Here is an 18,881-nt window from a genome sequence, read left to right on the forward strand (position 1 = left end):
TTTCCTAAAGGCAAGCATGGTCACCTTTATTGCCTACGAGCGAGCCTCGTTGTGAGGCCCCCTATATGCCCCCACAAAGGGCACAGCAGGTAAAAGACGTCCCTTGTCATCTTTTACCCCCAATTCTCTCAGTGCGCAAGTGCCAGCCGCGTCTGGTTTAGGAGTAAGTCAGAGCGTGGCCTAGAAGCGTACACTCAAAACCAAGATGGAGTGGAGCCAAACAAAACAAGTCTGAACTTGTTATTTTGGGAGGCGATCTGAGGGCGTCTGTTAAGCTAAAAAAAATTTCCCCATCTAAAAAAAGAGGTATTTCTCTCTATAATGGAACGCACCTTACCACCTGGGGCCTCCCTTCCTAATCAAATCACTCAAATCAACAGACCATTCTCACAACTAGGCAGCTTTTTTCTCTCCAGCCATCAAGGATCATCAGCAGACATTAACAGTCTTGCCTTCTTGGTAAACTGACATCAAGAGATATTCGCAGTTCCTGTCTATACCCCAGAAACCCATCCATTTACACCGAAGCAAGCATGACAACATCTTTGTCATTACCTGAGAATTCCACTCAGCAGTTCCCAAGAACATTGTGTCATTCCAGGCTAATCCCAGCGGTGCACTGTTTTAGTGGGTCATAACATCATCATGCCCCCCCCCCCAGAACAGTTCTGTCTATATCTGGACTAGCGTTTCCCCATTGTGTGTGTGTGTGTGGGGGGGCGGTTCTAGAGCATCCACCGGCATTGCACCCCCAGACTCATCTGGATTCTCCTGTGAAATGCTGGTCAGTTTCACAGTCCTTCTCAGCGGGATGTACTCTCCAGGAGGGCTAGCTATTACCCCTGTAACCCCCCCCCCCTCCCACCACCCATATTCCTGCAAATCTCTGTATTTATTATGCTTGTGTGATTGCAATCCAGGGGGCATTTTTTTCTCTATTTGCATGTGTTATTTAGTACTTTCCCCCCTCTCAATTAAACATTTCTTGGTCAAGAAACAGGACTGGTTATTTCTGAGAGTTCTCTTAGGGGGAAATTATGGTCTACAACTAGTGAAGAGATCTCTCCAGTTGTCAAGGATCATCAGCAAACATTAACAATCTTACCTTCTTGGTAAATTTACATCGAGATATTCACAGTTCCTGTCTATACCCCAGAAACCCATCCATTTACACCGAAGCAAGCATGACGACATCTTTGTCACTACCTGAGAATTCCACTCAGCAGTTCTATGTATCGTCTATGGGTAATCATTGTCCTTAATGTGGTCTCCATTATTCCCTATGGGCCAGTGTGGTCTTCATTATTCCCTGTGGACATGCGTGGTCTCCATTAATCCCTATGGGCAAGCATGGATTCTCTATTGGCAATCATGTACAATCTGTGGGTAATCACTCTCAGGGCAAGCATGGTCTCCCTCCATTATTCCCTGTGAGCAATCAAGCATTCTCTACTGGCAATCATGTATAGTCTATGGACAATTGCTGTCCTTAGGGCCAGTGTGGTCTCCATTAATCCCTATGGGCAAGCATGGATTCTCATTGGCAATCATGTACAGTCTATGGGTAATCTCTCTCAGGGCAAGCATGGTCTCCATTATTCCCTATGGGCAAGCATGCATCTTCTATCATGCCTCGTGGATGGGCAACCGCTTGGTGATGTGCCTTCAAAAGCTTTTGTCTCCCGCAATTTAGGAATCTCCAAAATGGGCAAAAAGCTACCAAGGGGGCACCCGGATTTGAACCAGGGACCTCTTGATCTGCAGTCAAATGCTCTACCACTGAGCTATACCCCCTCTCGCCTTTCGCCTCCTCCCAGCGCCACCTTCAGCGCGAAACTCGCCAGCTCCGCCAACCACACCCCCAGGGCACCTCCCCGCCTTTAGCACCACCAGCGATTGGCCCACGGAGGAGGACTCCGCCCCGCCCACAGGCTGCGAGGGAGGGGGGAGGCCAGGCGACAGGGACTGGGCGGAGCTCCAAGGTCGCACCGCCCCCTCTGTGCTCCCAGACTCCGCCCAGGCGGCGGCTTCTGTTCCAGGCCGGCAGGAGCGACCTCGCTCGGCACTCCCTGGCGCAGCCTGTAGAGGGCGCTGCGGACGACGCATCGCCCGGCGTCTCGGTCACGTGTGAGCGAGGGCGGGGAGAGGAAGTGCACGCCGTCCCGGCAGCCCTTGCGCCTTCCTTTTCCGCCCTCTGCAGCCAAGATGTCGAAGCGAGGTGAGAGCGGGGGGGGGGGGGGGAGAGAATCCTCATCCATCCGCCTTGCCCCGGGAGGGTCCCGGTCTGGGGAGACCTGCAGGGCCGAGCACACCCGTGCCCGATGGCGGGGAGGGAGGCCAGTTGAAGGGGGCGGCGGGCACTCGGGCAGGTCTGCGCCCCGAGGTGTCGCCTCTCCTTTGGGGCAGGCGAATGGGAATAAGGTGGTTCCTAGTGCAGCTCGGGCCTGGAGACTGTTGCAGGCTTCTTTTGAGCATGGGCAGAATGCCTCCCGTTCGCTCTCCTAGGCTGGCAGTCTTGCGGAGTGAACATATATGAACGTATGAAGCTGCCTTATACTGAATCAGACCCTCCTTGGTCCATCAAAGTCAGTATTGTCTACTCAGACTGGCAGCGGCTCTCCAGGGTCTCCAGCTGAAGTTTTTCACACCTATTTGCCTGGACCCTTTTTAGTTGGAGATGCCGGGGATTGAACCTGGGACCTTCTGCTTCCCAAGCAGATGCTCTACCACTGAGCCACCGTCCCTCCCCAACATATGAAGCTACTTTATACTGAATCAGAACCTTGGTCCATCAAAGTCAGTATTGTCTTCTCAGACTGGCAGCAGCTCTCCAGGGTCTCCAGCTGAGGTTTTTCACACCTATTTGCCTGGACCCTTTTTAGTTGGAGATGCCGGGGATTGAGCCTGGGACTTTCTGCTTCCCAAGCAGATGCTCTACCACTGAGCCACCGTCCCTCCCCAACATATGAAGCTGCCTTCTACTGAATCAGACCCTTGGTCCATCAAAGTCAGTATTGTCTTCTCAGACTGGCAGCCGCTCTCCAGGGTCTCAAGCTGAGGTTTTTCACACCTATTTCCCTGGACCCTTTTTTGAAGATGCCAGGGATTGAACCTGGGACCTTCTGCTTCCCAAGCAGATGCTCTACCCCTGAGCCACCGTCCTTCCCCAAGTGGAGTGGAGCGGGTGTAGTATTCTTGATGATTTGAAACAGTTGAACAGAATTAGAGTCCAGTCAGGCACCTTTAAGACCAGCAAAGTTTTATGCAAAGCATAAGCTTTTGTATGCATGCACCCTTCATCAGATATCTGAGGAAATGTGCATGCACGCAAGTGCTTATATCCACAGTTTAACTTAACTTGGTTTTGAAGGTGCCACTGGACTCTTGAACTGTAGAATTCTTAGACAGCCTTAAAAGACAGCTTGTGCTTTCCTCTGAATTCTGTGGCCTGCAGGACGTGGCGGTTCGTCCGGTGCAAAATTCCGCATCTCTCTTGGTCTCCCCGTTGGAGCTGTTATCAACTGTGCAGATAACACAGGTATGTCCCGTTTGAGTGCTGTTGGAGGAAAGGGACCCTAATTTCTAACCTTTGGCCTCCTCAGAGTTGTGGGTGGCTGGTGGAGCTGAGTTTTATGCAGCATAGTGGCATGCTGTGACCAGGATTTTCCAATGATCTCTGTTGTTATGTGTGGTCTCCATTATTCCCTGTGGGCAAGCATGGTCCTGCTTAGAGACATAAAGGGGGCATTCTGTTTCCTTGCTCCCTTCTAGTTCTTGAAGAAGGAACAGCTCTGATAAATGAGTTCTGGCAGCAATGGTAGTGCTAAAGGAACAATCTGTGGCCCAGATTGTTGGGTTTCCCCTTCTGAAAAGCACTCGCTGGGTCTGGTTCCTCGTGGCCCAGGGAGATGTCGTGGAAGGGCAGAATAATGGGCACCGCTTTTGGGTGAGGTGGCAGCTTGTGCTGTTGAACCTCAATCAGTGATGCTACAGGCATCCTAAGAAGGAAGTGCTGACGCACTGAGAGCCAGTAACCTGATGCATCCTTTACTTCCTAGGGGCCAAGAATCTATACATAATCTCTGTCAAAGGGATTAAGGGGCGCCTGAACAGGCTGCCAGCTGCTGGCGTGGGTGATATGGTGATGGCCACTGTCAAGAAAGGCAAGCCAGAACTCCGGAAAAAGGGTGAGTGAAGGGTGAGGGGTCAGGGATGTCTGACTAAGGTACATTTCCAGATTGTGCCAGCATCAGTGGTCCTAGTACAAGAATATGCATTTGTGGATTGGGAGCTCACTTCTGGTGTTGGCTGCAGTGAGAGGTTTGGACTGGTTCAGGCACAGCATCAAACTAAGGGTTAGCGTTATTTGAACAAACCTTGGCAGTGAATATAAGAACATAAGAGAAGCCGTGTCAGATCAGGCCAATGGCCCATCCAGTCCAACACACTGTGGCTAATAGCCACTGATGGACCTCTGCTCCATATTTTTATCTAAACCCCTCTTGAAGGACATGAACTGTTGCTCCCATTCCTCCCTGTTTTGTGATAAGTCTTATTTTATCATTATAGTCAAACTGGCTTGATTGTGATTTCTAACTTGGCTTTGGAGAATCATATGTTCAGTTTAACAATTCTTTTTTTTTGTAAACAATTTTTATTGGTAATATATGGCAATATATTCAATTTCTTATATCATTAATAACTACTTCCCCCCCCATACATTACTTTCTTCCTACCCCTCCCCCCATTATTTGACCCCCGCCGGTGTACTAAATTCAAAACATCATTATAAAAGGTACCCCTTATTAATAAGAACCAAAGTTCATATCCTTCCCCCACTTATACTTAATCATTATGAAAGATTGTCCAATGTCGTTTTATTTTCCGTTCTTTTTCTACATATCTTCTGAACTTCTTTCACTCCATCTTAAATACTTCTAAATCATAGTCTCTTAAAGTTTTTGTTAATTTATCCATTTCACTACATGTCATAACTTTAGCAATCCAATCCCATTTCTCTGGTATTTTTTCTTGCTTTCACAAGCAAGCAATGTCCTAGCAGCTCAGTTTAACAATTCTTATATTTCCTGAAGTGAGCTCCCAAGACCATACTCGAAAGCCACTGGTTGTGCAGCTGACAGGCATTTTGCCATATTGAGTTTTTAATCTGCCTCAAAGAGCGGTTGGGAAATTTAGGGATTATTTTCTAGGTCTTTCTGTATGCTCTTTACTCTAAGTAAGAGAGCTCACTTGAAGACTTGAGTGCTCAACCCAGTGCCCCCCTGTTATATGGAAAGTAAAATATCTTTGTGCTGTTTGGCACTGTTCAAATATTAACAAAATGGCGAATCTCAAGCATAATGCATGGCTTATTCTCTCATCTGTATAATGCTAGATCTCAATAGTTGTGCATTTCTCCCCTACTTTGATGTGGTAAGGGGAGGGACGGTGGCTCAGTGGTAGAGCATCTGCTTGGGAAGCAGAAGGTCCCAAGTTCAATCCCTGGTATCTCCAAAAAAGGGTCCAGGCAAATAGGTGTGAAAAACCTCAGCTTGAGACCCTGGAGAGCCGCTGCCAGTCTGAGAAGACAATACTGACTTTGATGGACCGAGGTTCTGATTCAGTATAAGGCAGCTTCATATGTTCAGTAGTATTTTCTAAGGTGATTAAAGACTTTGAATCAAGTGTATGGCTGGTCAGTACCCTCAATTTTTTGACCTGTCAAATTCAGAGGGGGGGGGGAGCAAGGCTTCCAGGCATCGTTTAGTTTTTAATGTGTTAAATAGTTGGTGATGTCCTTCCTGTCTTCTGCATGCAGCTGAATAAGCAGGCGTACGCTATCCACGATGTGCTCTGGTTGTGCAATCTTGTTCTTCTCTAAAAGCATTTTCTGGGTCTCTGTTGAAGATGTTATGGAAGGAGACACAAACATCTCACTACTGGGTGAAACTGACCACAGATGCCAACAGTTCCTATCTGGGGCAGGACAACTTATAGTTGAGACTTTTGTGTATTAAGAGAGGAGAATTTTCCCGATGGTGTAGAAATGGTGCTAAGACTTCAGAACTCAGCAGCTTGCTTCTAATGAGCTGAAGGCAATGTTGGGGCTTTGCTGTAGCTCTCCAAAGATCAAGACCCCTAATGAAGTACTGATTAAAGCAGGGGGGACAGAATGGTTTTTGAACAGTTGGAGCCAGCTTGGGGAGATGATGAGTGTACCAGTGGAACGGGGCATCCTATTTAGGCTTTTTCCCGTGGCCTTACTTCCAAGCAGTACTTACTTGAGAGGGGTCAGGAGGACTTGAGCCTGAGTTGCTACTCAGCCCCGAGTGAGTGATTTTCTGCCATTGGCTTAGAACTAGGCAGGCTTTCAAGTTTTCACAGAACTTCTTTTGAGGCAGATTAAAAACTCGATATGGCAAAATGCCAGTGTGTGGTGGCCAAAATTCTCCACTATTCTGCTGCTATGAAACATTCTTGGATTGCTCCTGGTTGGTTGAGAGGCTGGAAAACTGAACTAAAACCAATAAGATCAATTTTAACCGGGATAAATGTAAAGTTTTGCATTTAGGTAGGACAAATCCAAAGCATGATTATAGGATGGGGGAGACTTGTTTTGGCAGTAGTAATGTGCAAAAAAGGTTTAGAGGTCTTAGTGGACCATATTTTGAACATGAGTCAACAGTGTGATGTGGCTAAAAAGGCAAATGCAGTTTTGGGCTGTATTGACAGAAGTATATTGTCCAGATCACTTGAGTTCTGGCACCAATGGTAGTGCTAAAGGAACAATCTGTGGCCCTGGGTTTCCCCTTCTGAAAAGCACTTGCTGGGTCTGGTTCCTCGTGGCCTAGGGAGATGTCGTGGAAGGGCAAAATAACGGGCACCACTTTTGGGTGAGGTGGCAGCTTGTGCTGTTGAACCTCAATCAGTGATGCTACAGGTGTTCTAAGGAGGAAGTGCTGGCGCACTGATGAATCCGTTACTCTGCTCTGGTAAGACCTCATTTGGAGTATTGTGATCAGTTTTGGGCACCACATTTTAAGAAGGATAGAGACAAGCTGGAAAGGGTCCAGAGGAGGGCGACGAAGATGGTGAGGGGTCTGGACACCAAGTCCTGTGAAGAAAGGTTGAAAGAGGTGGCATGTTTAACCTGGGAGGAGGCGGCTGAGAGGTGATTTGATCACCATCTTCAAGTATTTGAAGGGTTGTCATATAGAGGATGGTGTGGAGTTGTTTTCCGTGGCCCCAGAATGTAGGACCAGAACCAGTGGGTTGAAATTAGATTAGAAGAGTTTCCAGTGCAATGTTAAGAAGAACTTCCCGACAGAGCAGTTGCTCAGTAGAACAGGCTTCCTCGGTAGGTGGTGGGCTCTCCTTTCTTGGAGGTTTTTAAACAGAGGCTAGACAGCAATGCCGATCTTGTGAATTTAGGGGGTAGGTATTTGTGAATTTCCTGCATTGTGAAGGGGGTTGGACTAGATGACCCTGGAGGTCCCTTCCAACGCTATGATTCTATTAAAATACTTGAAACTGGAGTACCATTTCTAATCCCAGTCTCCGTTGATCCCTTGGAAGTTGGTACTTTAATTTTCGCTTTTTATTCTTCAGTTCATTGTGGATTCTGAATTTCTTTTTTTCTGCAGTCCATCCAGCTGTGGTGATCCGACAACGGAAATCATATAGGAGGAAAGATGGGGTGTTCTTATATTTTGAAGACAATGCGGGAGTGATAGTCAACAACAAAGGAGAAATGAAAGGTATGGTGAAGGATGCAGAGATGATTCTTCCTCGTGAAGTTTACCTTGAATATGCTTAATTGGTGGTGATAGAGCCAGTTTGGTGTAGCGGTGAAGTGTGCGGACTCTTATCTGGGAGAACCGGGTTTGATTCCCCACTCCTCCGCTTGCACATGCTGGAATGGCCTTGGGTCAGCCAGAGCTCTGGCAGAGGTTGTCCTTGAAAGGGCAGCTGCTGTGAGAGTCCTCTCAGCCCCACCCACCTCACAGGGTGTCTGTTGCGGGGGAGGAAGGGAAAGGAGATTGTGAGCCGCTCTGAGACTCTTCAGAGTGGAGGGCGGGATATAAATCCAATATCATCATCATCGTGTCAACAGAAACATCTTGAGAATTGTAGTTTTGTGGGCAGCTCCTTGCCAGTCCTTAGCAGTGGGTCTCTGCAAACCTTTCTTCCAGGTTCTGCTATCACGGGCCCTGTTGCCAAGGAATGTGCAGATCTGTGGCCCAGGATTGCCTCCAATGCTGGCAGCATTGCATGAAGTCATCGTGTGCTCTTTGTAAAAATTCAATAAAAGTGGTTGTACCAAACCTGCAGGCTCATATGGTAATTCAATCATCTTGTAACATTCAAAAAAGTGGACTGGAGCAGAATGGGCTCTTGGTTTGATGACAAGGGATGTAATTTGAGCCATTGTCTGAAAGAGCTTGGCCAAAAGCCCTAAAGCAGGGATGTCAAACTCATTTGTTAGGAGGGCCAGATCTGACATAAACGAGACCTTGTCAGGCTGGGGCAGGAGTGTCATAAAATGTAATGCCAGGGAGCAGAGGTATAAACTTCATAATTTTTTTTTTTAACTGCTTAAAACGTTTAGCACTCATTGTACTTAAAGGGCCTTTCTCTGTATCTCTCCTGTGGGATCCAGGGAACTGTCAAAGGAACATAAGAACATAAGAGAAGCCATGTTGGATCAGGCCATTGGCCCATCCAGTCCAACACTTTGTGTCACATAAGAGAAGCCATGTTGGATCAGGCCAACGGCCCATCCAGTCCAACACTCTGTGCCACACAGTGGCAAAAAATTTTATACATACACACACACTGTGGCTAATAGCCACTGATGGACCTCTGCTCCATATTTTTATCTAAACCCCTCTTGAAGGTGGCTATGCTTGTGGCCGACACCACCTCCTGTGGCAGTGAATTCCACATGTTAATCACCCTTTGGGTGAAGAAGGACTTCCTTTTATCCGTTTTAACCTGGCTGCTCAGCAATTTCATCGAATGCCCACGAGTTCTTGTATTGTGAGAAAGCTCTGGCTCTTTCCTTCCTTCCCCAGGGGACCAGGAGGGGGAGGAGCCTCAGCCAATAGAAGGAAGAGAGGCTTGACTCAGTAGCTCTGCTGTGCAATTGAGAGCCTGGCAAAGTAAGCTATCCCTTCGCCGCCCCCCTTCCTTTGCAAGGGAGGAGCCTCAGCCAATGGAGAAAATATAGGCTTTGCTCTGTAGCTCTTGTGTGATTGAGCAAACCTGGCAAAGCAAGCCGTGATGCAGAAGGAAGCAAGAGAGGGGAGAAGGAAGCAGGCAACAACCAGTTGCTCAGGGGCCTAATAGAAGCCATCTGGGGGCCTGATTCGTCCCTCATGCCACACGTTTGACATCCCTGCCCTAAAGTTTAAGGTTGGTGACTGTACAGGAGTGTTGCTGTGACTCAGTGTTATGATGATTCCACTTTGGATTTTTTTTTTACTTCATGTTCCTCCGCAGCATTGGTGTTCAAGCAGGTCTACAAAATCCACCCAGCTGCTGCAGAGCCCCTGAACATTGTATAGGAGTCAGAGGTGCATGGCTAAGGCACATTTCCAGGTAATGCTGGCATCTGTGTTTGGCCACAGCAACATCACTCATCCAGAAGATGAGTACAGTACAAAGTGCTGGTCATTACCTTTAAAGCCCTATATGGCCAAGGACCGACCTACCTGAGGGACCGTCTCTCCCCATATGAGCCCCAGAGAGCACTGAGGTCAGTAGGAAAAAACAGATTGACTATCCCTGGGCTAAAAGAAGTTAAACTTCAAAACACCCGCACTCAGGCCTTTTCCGCCGCGGCCCCACATCTTTGGAATCAGCTCCCAGAGGAAGTGCGGGCCCTGCGGAACTTAGACCAGTTCCGCAGGGCCTGCAAGACCACCCTCTTTAAACAGGCGTTTATCAACAACTGAATTATAGGTGCACAACAAAGGAAACGCCAAAATGGTCTGGTCTAGGGATCCATCACCACTACATCATGTGACAGACATAGCGTCAAACAATAATGTTTACTGCCAGACTTAATAGTGTTAGATTTAGAAATGTTTTAATTAATTATTGATTGCTTTTAATGTGATTTTAATGCCTTATTATTGTATTGCTCACTTTTAAATGTTGTTAGCCGCCCTGAGCCTGCTTCGGCGGGGGAGGGCGGGATACAAATAAAATTTTACTTTACTTTACAGAAGGTGCCCAGTTTCTGCCCATTGTGGGGAATTGATGGTCAGCTGGTTACACGGCACAGGCTGCCTCAATGCCAATTTCAGTGTAAACTGCGGGGCACTGTAGAGCAGTTTGAAAACCACCTTGTGAGTTCTTGACTACTGTTCAGACTTCGGCATTAAAAATTCTGGAATCAGAAAAAAAGAATGCAAACGTTTGCTTATTTTATTTGCGTTCTACATCTGTTCATTTTGAAGACCAATGCAGGGCAATGAATTCCTTTTCTGTGGTCACCTGAAATCCTTTCCGGGCCAATGGAATGATTTTAAGCTTACCTCTGGATCCCTGAAGGGAAGAAACTTGATTTTTAACTAAATTGTCTGCAATTACATAGTGTGTCTTAGATTCAGGCGGGTAGCTGTGGTGGTCTCGCATAGCATAGCAGAACAAAGTTTGAGTCAAGACCACCAACATTTTATTCAAGGTCTTAGTGAGGAATACACACAGTGCTGACCCTTTTTGCTTAAACAAAACCTTATTTTGTTGGGATATGAAGACAGTGACTGGGAAAGGAAATTAGCACACTCTAACGTTGTGTTGCTTGCTCCTTAATCTCATAGGCCTGCAACTCAAATATTATTTTACCCTTCTTCAAAGTAAAGGTTGGTATTCTGTCCTCATCTCTGAAATGTTGACCTGCATTCATAAATAAAAGACAAACCAAGTTTCTAGTTTTGTAACGATTCCAAAAAGATATGCTGCGTTCTCTGTACAAGCTGCACATTGTGAGGAACATACCCTCGTATCGACACATCTAATAGAGCCATCGTAGAATGTTTTCTTCTGTTGTAACTCCTAATTGGTCTTGTGGCGAAGTTAGCGTGGTGATCTGCTGAGCGGAGAATACCTCGTTTGGCTTGCTTTGAAATTTTAAAAGTGGATAAGCAATACATAAATTCATGAGTGCTAAGAACTGCAAAAAAGAGGAGGAACCAAGGGCAATAAAATGGAAGGAGGCAAGAAAGAAAGTGACACAGGAATATTTATAGGGATCAGCCATGGGTTCTGGGTGGAAGAGAGGAACAAAATCTGTGTCCCCCCGCCGGTGAATTTTTTTTTTTGTTACTTCTGTGTGTAGGTATTTTTGTACTCCTGAAATCTACTATAAAAACCAATATCACATCACTGTCATACATTCAAAGTGAGGAATACGCACACTGCTGACCCTTTTTGCTTAAACAAAACCTTATTTTGTTGGGATACGAAGACCGTGACTGGGAAAGGGAATTGGCACACTCTAAAGGATGAAATAATTGTTTTATCCCCTTTTAGCAAGATCTGCTGTTTGGGACAAAAAGAGCCTGAATGCATCATCATTTCTTAGCTGTGAGGGAACAAGTGTCTTCTCTGATGGCATCACAGAGCCCGATTATGTAGTAAGGTGGTAATGATAGTTGCCAAGGAGATGCAGGGGGGTGGGAGGAAGGCAGGCGTCATTGGGGTTGGTGAATTCCTCTTGCCTCTGCCATCATGGCTTGTGTTACACGGCGATCCCTTCAGCGACAGAAGGAGTTCATTCTGGATGGGGTGGCGGTCGACACCATTGCCAGCAGCTACACCAGCATCCTCCCTAAACTCTGGTCTGCCTTGCCTCCTTATAACGCTCAGCTGGACATCCACGCTGCCAGCTACTTCTCCTCCCCAGTGGTCAAGTCACTGTTGAAAAAAACTGAGCAGGTAAGGGCATCTGGAGGGTGGGGTAGGTTATCCCTTGGGGTTGGATCACTGCAGAGACTCAGTTGCAATCTGCCCCCCCCCCCCCAAGTCCTTTGGGAGGCTGGGTGGAGGGGCTTCCGGCTGGCTTGCAGGAGGTCGCAAACTCAACCCCTTCATATCCACTTTAAAAGGACCTGGGCAGGACTGGAGAGCTGGGTAGGTGTGTGCGTCTGCAGCAGGAGAATAAAATTTGAGTCCAGTAGCAGCTTGAGGACCAACAAAATTTCCCAAGGCTTGCGAGTCAACTGGGGAGGACACTGAGGGGATAGTCGCCTCAGTAACTGACCCTTCTTGACACCAGGTGTGCAGTAGTACGCCTTGCAATTTAACTTACAGGTGTGTTCCCAGACTCAACTTTGAGTCATGCCTTGCCCCTAGAAATCTGTTGCTATTTTAGGTCTTAGCCAAGCATACAAAGCATCTGAATGCCTATGAACTAGTTTAGGTTTAAAATTAGCTTAGGTTTGATAGGACAGCCTGTATTGTATAAATTTTCCCCTAAAATTTCTGTTATATATCCTGGGTGGCCAAACTTCTGTTACATATCAGGGTGCCATACCAAATGTCAGATGTTTGAGAGCCGCAAGGAAGGAAAAGATAGGGGAGGAAAAGGAGAGATGAAAAGAAAGCAACTTTAAATGTTCTCCAAGCCACTGGTTGGCTGGTCTTGGAGGAGTGATTTAAAGAGACGAATACCTTCTCCAAGCTGCCCAACAGCACAGTGGGGGGCTTCAAGAGCTCCTGAGCCACAGTCTGGCCACCCTGTATTACATTATATTCTTATATATATTATTCTAATATTACTTCAGTCAAAAAAAATCCTTGCTTCCAAATTTGTAGCTGCTTTTCTACTGCCTCGCCAGCATCTAACCTGAAGTTTAGCCATCCATTCAAAACAAAGTCAACTGAAAATAAACAGAAAGGGGGGAAATCTAGAATCGCCAGCGTTTCTTTCCTGACAGGTTTAGAAAAGTCTCTGGCAAGTCTCAGGCAGTCTATGTGATGCCAGTCAGCCGTCACTGGAGCCTTCGTGGAGCCACTGGAAAGAGCTGATGTGTCGTCGTCCCCACTCCCATAAAAAGACAGAGGACCCAGCTCTTTGGGGGCGGGGGGGGGGGTCAGGGCCTGTCAATCTGTTCAGCCAGCAACCTTAGAATTGGTCAGACCATTTCTCTACCTTTCCCCTCCTCTGAATATTAGGCATCCTTTGCTCCTCACAATGTTTTGGTCTTCACTGCTTGATAATCTCAGCTGCCCTTTATGATCTCACAATAGACTGTTATGTAAGAAGAGGAAAATTATTGTATTCCATTAACAAATAATGGAAAATGTCTAATGGAGTTCTGTATGGCACACTGCTGTGACTTAAGAGTTTTGTTCTCTCCCCGCCCTTTGGTGGCTACAGACCCGCGGAGGGACTTCCAGAGATGGCTGGATAGTGGATTACTTCCATATTTATGGGCCAGGTCAGAGGTACTTAAACAGGAGAAACTGGTCCGGAGCAGGTGAGAAGTGCAAGATCCTTCCTTGGCAAGTGTTTCCTTTCCCTTGGTGGTGGTGCTGCTCTCTATAGATTTGTCCCCTTTTGTGCAGGTCATTCTCTACAGCAAGTGGCTGGTCACCATTTGCACTTGTCGGATGCAAAGCCCATCAGAGGGTTCAATGGGCGTTATGGCTACCGTCGCAACACCCCCGATCTCCGTACCCGTTCCTCTTGCTTTGGAGAAGTCACGTGTCTCTCCCTCTACTGAACAGCAACAAAAATGCCTTGCTCTGGCCAGACTAAGAATTTGTTTTCTTGGTTTTTCCAAAATTGGTTGAAATAAATTTTCTTTCTATTGTTTGTACATTAATAGTTTGTTGTCATTGGGGGGAATTGGGATACCAGCTGGGTGATATCTTAGAGGGAACCTGGACGTGCTAAAGAGGAGTGAGAGCGGTTTGAACGTTCAGTTTGCAGCATTCTAAAGGATGTGTTGTCAAGGCAGAGAAGGAATGTAAGTATTTCAGATTGGGCTATATATAGGGTTGCCAAGTCCAAGTCAAGAAATATCTGGGGACTTTGGGGTGGAGCCAGGAGACTTTGGGGGTGGAGCCAGGAGACATTAGGGGTGGAGCCAAGATCAAGGCTGTGACAAGCATCATTGAACTCCAAAGGGAGTTCCGGCCATCACATTTAAAGCGACGGCACACCTTTTCAATGCCTTCCTTCCATAGGAAAAAGTGAAGGATAGGGGCACCTTCTTTTGGGGCTCATAGAATTGGACCCCCTGGTCCAATCTTTTTGAAACTTGGGGGATATTTTGGGGAGAGGCACTAGATGCTATACTGAAAATGTGGTGCCTCTACCCCAAAACACAGCCCCCCCCAGAGCCCCAGATACCCACAGATCAATTCTCCATGATTTTCTATGGGAATAAATCTCCATAGGGAATAATATTCCCAGCAGACATTTTCCTCCCCTCCCCCCGCTTCCTGATGACCCTGAAGCGGGGGGAGGGCCTCCAAAACCGGGGGATCCCCTGCCCCCACCTGGGGATTGGCAACCCTAGCTATATATATATAGCACTGTTCACTAAATCAGGCACATGCTCCGTTTAGCCTACTGAAGCCCAGACACTGGTTTCAAATTCCAGGTGGTGGCAGAAAATACAAAAGAAGCTGCACTGCCTTTATAAGGTCTTCTCTGCACATACTTAGCAAAACAAAGAGCTCTAAGGACCCAGGCTGCCTCCAGCGGTATAAGACAATCCTTTTAGCAGCTCTGAGGCCCCCAATGAAGCAGACCCAAAGCGTGGGGTTAAATTTTAATGAAACAGGTCGAGAGAGATCAAGCCCATGCTTCTGTATCATGCCACTGCGGAGCATCCCCCCCCCCCCCCCAAATATGTGGACAAGATTAGAGCTACATTCTCGGCAGGATTTAAAGAGGCATTAAGTAATGAGAGGTTGTTAGTTTGTATCAATAGATTTTCTTTTTGGCATAAGACTAGTATGGCTTCCTGAAAAGATCATATAGACCCAAGTGGGCAGCCATGTTAGTCTGAAGCAATCATTCCTTCTGCTGAACAGATCATAGCTCACGTAATTCAAGGTTTTGCTGGTGGTGAACACGGCCTAAATGCAAACTAATTCCATTCTAAAAGAGTTATGGACATTACCCTTATCCACTACACCTAACTGGCTCTCGTGGTGGGGCTGAGAGAGCTCTCCCAGGAGCTGCCCTTTCAAGGACAACTATGAGAGCTATGGCTGACCCGAGGCCATTCCAGCAGCTGCAAGAGGAAGAGGGGGGGAATCAAAACCGGTTCTCCCAGATAAGAGAGCTCTGGCTGACCCAAGGCCATTCCAGCAGCTGCAAGTGGAGGAGTGGGGAATCCAACCCGGTTCTCCCAGATAAGAGAGTAGGGTGGCCAGACCGTCCCGGTCTCCCGGGACTTTCCCGGTTCTGGCCCCCAATTCCCGGCTCCCGGCCTGGGTATACCGGGACCATTAAGAGGTCCCGGTTTAGCCAGCCAGAGAGCCGGGGGCCGCGCGCCCGGGCGGGGAAGGCGGCGAGGGAGGGAGGGAGCGACCCTGCGCGTGCGCAGATCGCTCTGCGCACGCGCAGGGACGCTCCCTCCCTCCCTCGCCGCTTTCCCCGCCCGCCCACGGGGCCCGGCGGTGGCGGCGGAGGCCCGGGAGGGCGTCGGAAAGGCCCGCGGGGGTCGCTGGAGGCCCTCCAGCGACCCCCGCGGGCCTTTCCGACGCCCTCCCGGGCCTCGCAACCCCCACCCCCCGTCCTTACCTGCCCGGGCCTCGCAACCCCCACCCCCCGTCCTTACCTGCCCGGGCCTCGCAACCCCCACCCCCCGTCCTTACCTGCCCGGGAAGGCGTCGGAAAGGCCCGCGGGGGGTCGCTGGAGGCCCTCCAGCGACCCCCGCGGGCCTTCCCGAGGCTTCCCCGGCCTCGCAACCCCCACCCCCCGTCCTTACCTGCCCGGGAAGGCGTCGGAAAGGCCCGCGGGGGTCGCTGGAGGCCCTCCAGCGACCCCCGCGGGCCTTCCCGAGGCTTCCCCGGCCTCGCAACCCCCACCCCCCGTCCTTACCTGCCCGGGAAGGCGTCGGAAAGGCCCGCGGGGGTCGCTGGAGGCCCTCCAGCGACCCCCGCGGGCCTTTCCGACGCCCTCCCGGGCCTCTAGCATTCCCCCCCCGTTCTCCTCCGCCGGGGGGGGGGGGCGTCGGAAAGCCCTCTCCGCCGCCGCCGCCGCTGCCGGACTCGCCGCCGCCGCCGGACTAGCCGCAGGTAAGGGGGCCGGGGGGGGGGCTGGCGGGAGGGGGTGGCCTTCCTTCCTTCCCTCCCTCCTTCCTTCCTTCCTTCCTTCCTTCCTTCCTTCCTTCCTTCCTTCCTTCCTTCCTTCCTTCCTTCCCTCCCTCCTTCCTTCCTTTCTTCCTTTCTTCCTTTCTTCCTTCCCTCCTTTCTTCCTTTCTTCCTTCCTTCCCTCCTTCCTTCCTCCCTCCCTCCCTCCCTCCCTTCCTTCCTTCCTTCCTTCCTTCCTTCCTTCCTTCCTTCCTTCCTTCCTTCCTTCCTCCCTTCCTTCCTTCCTTTCTCCCTTCCTTCCTTCCCTCCCTCCCTCCTTATGTTCTTATGTGACCCAGAGTGTTGGACTGGATGGGCCACTGGCCTGATCCAACATGGCTTCTCTTATGTTCTTATGTGACGCAGAGTGTTGGACTGGATGGGCCACTGGCCTGATCCAACAGGGCTTCTCTTATGTTCTTATGTGACGCAGAGTGTTGGACTGGATGGGCCACTGGCCTGATCCAACAGGGCTTCTCTTATGTTCTTATGTGACGCAGAGTGTTGGACTGGATGGGCCACTGGCCTGATCCAACAGGGCTTCTCTTATGTTCTTATGTGACGCAGAGTGTTGGACTGGATGGGCCACTGGCCTGATCCAACAGGGCTTCTCTTATGTTCTTATGTGACGCAGAGTGTTGGACTGGATGGGCCACTGGCCTGATCCAACAGGGCTTCTCTTATGTTCTTATGTGACGCAGAGTGTTGGACTGGATGGGCCACTGGCCTGATCCAACAGGGCTTCTCTTATGTGACAATACTGACTTTGGTGGACCCAAGCACTGATTCAGTGTAAGGGAGCTTTGTGTTTGTGACTGGAGTAGACAATACTGACTTTGGTGGACCCAAGCACTGATTCAGTGTAAGGGAGCTTTGTGTTTGTGTCTTCTAGTGCAATTTTGTTCTCAGATCCTGTATTTACTTCATCAGTATATGGGATAAGGCACTTTCTCAACTGTGCTGCATAATGCAGCCTATTTATTTTGTCCTGTTGGCTCTATCTGCGCCACCTTCATCACTTTCGGGGTGTGGATCCCCCAGTGGAGTGGTCTCCCGACTCCCTCCGCCGGCTGTTTCTGATAGCCCTGCGCCCCCTCTTTCATTTGATATGTGTCCCGTGCGGGTGCCACCCTCCCGCCGGGAGATGCCGCAAAATGAGCCCCCTTGAGGCTTATGGCGGCAGGGCTCGGGGGAAGCGAGCTAGACTGCTGTTCTTTTGAGGGGTTATAGAGTGTTTCGAGCCCGTCCCTGTGGCATCGGTCCCATCATTGTGGGGCCCAGGGGGCCGGCGCAGCGGCACGCTGAAGCAGCCTGTCGGTCACTTCCAGGTTCCTGTCCTGCATCTCGACCGGTGTTATTAGTGACAGGCTGCTTCGGCGTGCCGCTGCGCCGGCCCCCTGGGTCCCTCAACGATGGGACCGATGCCACAGGGACGGGCTCGAAACACTCTATAACCCCTCAAAAGAACAGCAGTCTAGCTCGCTTCCCCCGAGCCCTGCCGCCATAAGCCTCAAGGGGGCTCATTTTGTGGCATCTCCCGGCGGGAGGGTGGCACCCGCACGGGACACATATCAAATGAAAGAGGGGGCGCAGGGCTATCAGAAACAGTCGGCGGAGGGAGTCGGGAGACCACCCCACTGGGGGATCCACACCCCGAAAGTGATGATGGTGGCGCAGATAGAGCCAACAGAGCCAACAGGACAAAATAAATAGGCTGCATTATGCAGCACAGTTGAGAAAGTGCCTTATCCCATATACTGATGAAGTATATACAGGATTTGAGAACAAAATTGTTTCCAGCGGTGATATTTGGGGGATTTTTGGGGACGTCACAGGAAGTGCTGTGAAGTCACTTCCTGTTTCCGGCAGTGGCATTTGGGGGAAATGATGTCATTTGGGGGAAATGATGTCACAGGAAGTGATGTCACTTCCCGTTTCCGGCAGGTGACGCGGGGGAAATGATGTCACAGGAAGTGATGCCACTTCCTGTTTCCGGTGGTGGCATGACGTCACCGGAAGTGACGTCACTTCCTGTTTCCGGCGACGCGCGCGCTTCGCGCGCGCACACCCCTACCCACCCACCCACCCCCCAGTGTCCCTGGCTGGCCTTCAGACATTATGGTCACCCTATAAGAGAGCTCTGGCTGACCCAAGGCCATTCCAGCAGCTGCAAGTGGAGGAATGGGAAATCACACCCGGTTCTCCCAGATAAGAGAGCTCTGGCTGACCCAAGGCCATTCCAGCAGCTGCAAGTGGAGGAATGGGAAATCACACCCGGTTCTCCCAGATAAGAGAGCTCTGGCTGACCCAAGGCCATTCCAGCAGCTGCAAGTGGAGGAATGGGAAATCACACCCGGTTCTCCCAGATAAGAGAGCTCTGGCTGACCCAAGGCCATTCCAGCAGCTGCAAGTGGAGGAATGGGAAATCACACCCGGTTCTCCCAGATAAGAGAGCTCTGGCTGACCCAAGGCCATTCCAGCAGCTGCAAGTGGAGGAGTGGGGAATCAAACCCGGTTCTCCCAGATAAGAGAGCTCTGGCTGACCCAAGGCCATTCCAGC

General features: G+C 49.6%; 2 protein-coding genes and 3 non-coding genes across 6 annotated transcripts; 4 read left to right on the forward strand and 1 right to left on the reverse strand.

Annotated features, from left to right (window-relative positions):
* Positions 1 to 1,722: 1,722 nt before the first annotated feature.
* On the reverse strand, positions 1,723 to 1,794 carry TRNAC-GCA (transfer RNA cysteine (anticodon GCA)). Its single transcript has one exon. It is a non-coding gene; the product is annotated as a tRNA-Cys (tRNA).
* Positions 1,795 to 1,952: 158 nt separating this feature from the next.
* On the forward strand, positions 1,953 to 8,324 carry RPL23 (ribosomal protein L23). The gene is made up of 5 exons (XM_060255866.1): positions 1,953 to 2,218; positions 3,455 to 3,538; positions 4,059 to 4,187; positions 7,644 to 7,757; positions 8,193 to 8,324. The coding sequence occupies exons 1-5, from the start codon at positions 2,206 to 2,208 to the stop codon at positions 8,273 to 8,275; spliced, it is 423 nt and encodes a 140-aa protein (XP_060111849.1). The 5' UTR covers positions 1,953 to 2,205; the 3' UTR covers positions 8,276 to 8,324.
* LOC132584912 (small nucleolar RNA SNORA21) lies at positions 3,860 to 3,995 on the forward strand. The gene has a single exon (XR_009556287.1). It is a non-coding gene; the product is annotated as a small nucleolar RNA SNORA21 (small nucleolar RNA).
* LOC132584913 (small nucleolar RNA SNORA21) lies at positions 6,807 to 6,942 on the forward strand. The gene has a single exon (XR_009556288.1). It is a non-coding gene; the product is annotated as a small nucleolar RNA SNORA21 (small nucleolar RNA).
* Positions 8,325 to 11,567: 3,243 nt separating the features above from the next.
* SPMAP1 (sperm microtubule associated protein 1) lies at positions 11,568 to 13,738 on the forward strand. 2 transcript variants are annotated; one of them, XM_060255865.1, is made up of 3 exons: positions 11,737 to 11,943; positions 13,388 to 13,487; positions 13,576 to 13,738. In XM_060255865.1, exons 1-3 carry the CDS (start codon positions 11,737 to 11,739, stop codon positions 13,731 to 13,733), a joined length of 465 nt encoding a protein of 154 aa, XP_060111848.1. In that variant the 3' UTR covers positions 13,734 to 13,738. The 2 variants fall into 2 exon arrangements, 1 of the variants encoding a protein (XP_060111848.1); XR_009556234.1 differs by lacking the exon at positions 11,737 to 11,943 and adding an exon at positions 11,568 to 11,647 and having other exon boundaries at positions 13,388 to 13,719.
* Positions 13,739 to 18,881: the final 5,143 nt, after the last annotated feature.

The sequence above is a fragment of the Heteronotia binoei genome, chromosome 15, assembly GCF_032191835.1.
Source record: "Heteronotia binoei isolate CCM8104 ecotype False Entrance Well chromosome 15, APGP_CSIRO_Hbin_v1, whole genome shotgun sequence".
Taxonomy (NCBI): domain Eukaryota; kingdom Metazoa; phylum Chordata; class Lepidosauria; order Squamata; family Gekkonidae; genus Heteronotia; species Heteronotia binoei.

What these genes read in the sequence shown, in the direction of transcription:
- RPL23 (XM_060255866.1), top strand. An exon ending in CAACTGTGCAGATAACACAG is followed by an intron (nt 3,539 to 4,058) that starts GTATGTCCCGTT and finishes TTTACTTCCTAG; the next exon opens with GGGCCAAGAATCTATACATA. An exon ending in GCCAGAACTCCGGAAAAAGG is followed by an intron (nt 4,188 to 7,643) that starts GTGAGTGAAGGG and finishes TTTTTTCTGCAG; the next exon opens with TCCATCCAGCTGTGGTGATC.
- SPMAP1 (XM_060255865.1), top strand. Translation starts at nt 11,737, where the DNA reads ATGGCTTGTGTTACACGGCGATCCCTTCAGCGACAGAAGGAGTTCATT. An exon ending in TGTTGAAAAAAACTGAGCAG is followed by an intron (nt 11,944 to 13,387) that starts GTAAGGGCATCT and finishes TGGTGGCTACAG; the next exon opens with ACCCGCGGAGGGACTTCCAG. An exon ending in GAGAAACTGGTCCGGAGCAG is followed by an intron (nt 13,488 to 13,575) that starts GTGAGAAGTGCA and finishes CCTTTTGTGCAG; the next exon opens with GTCATTCTCTACAGCAAGTG.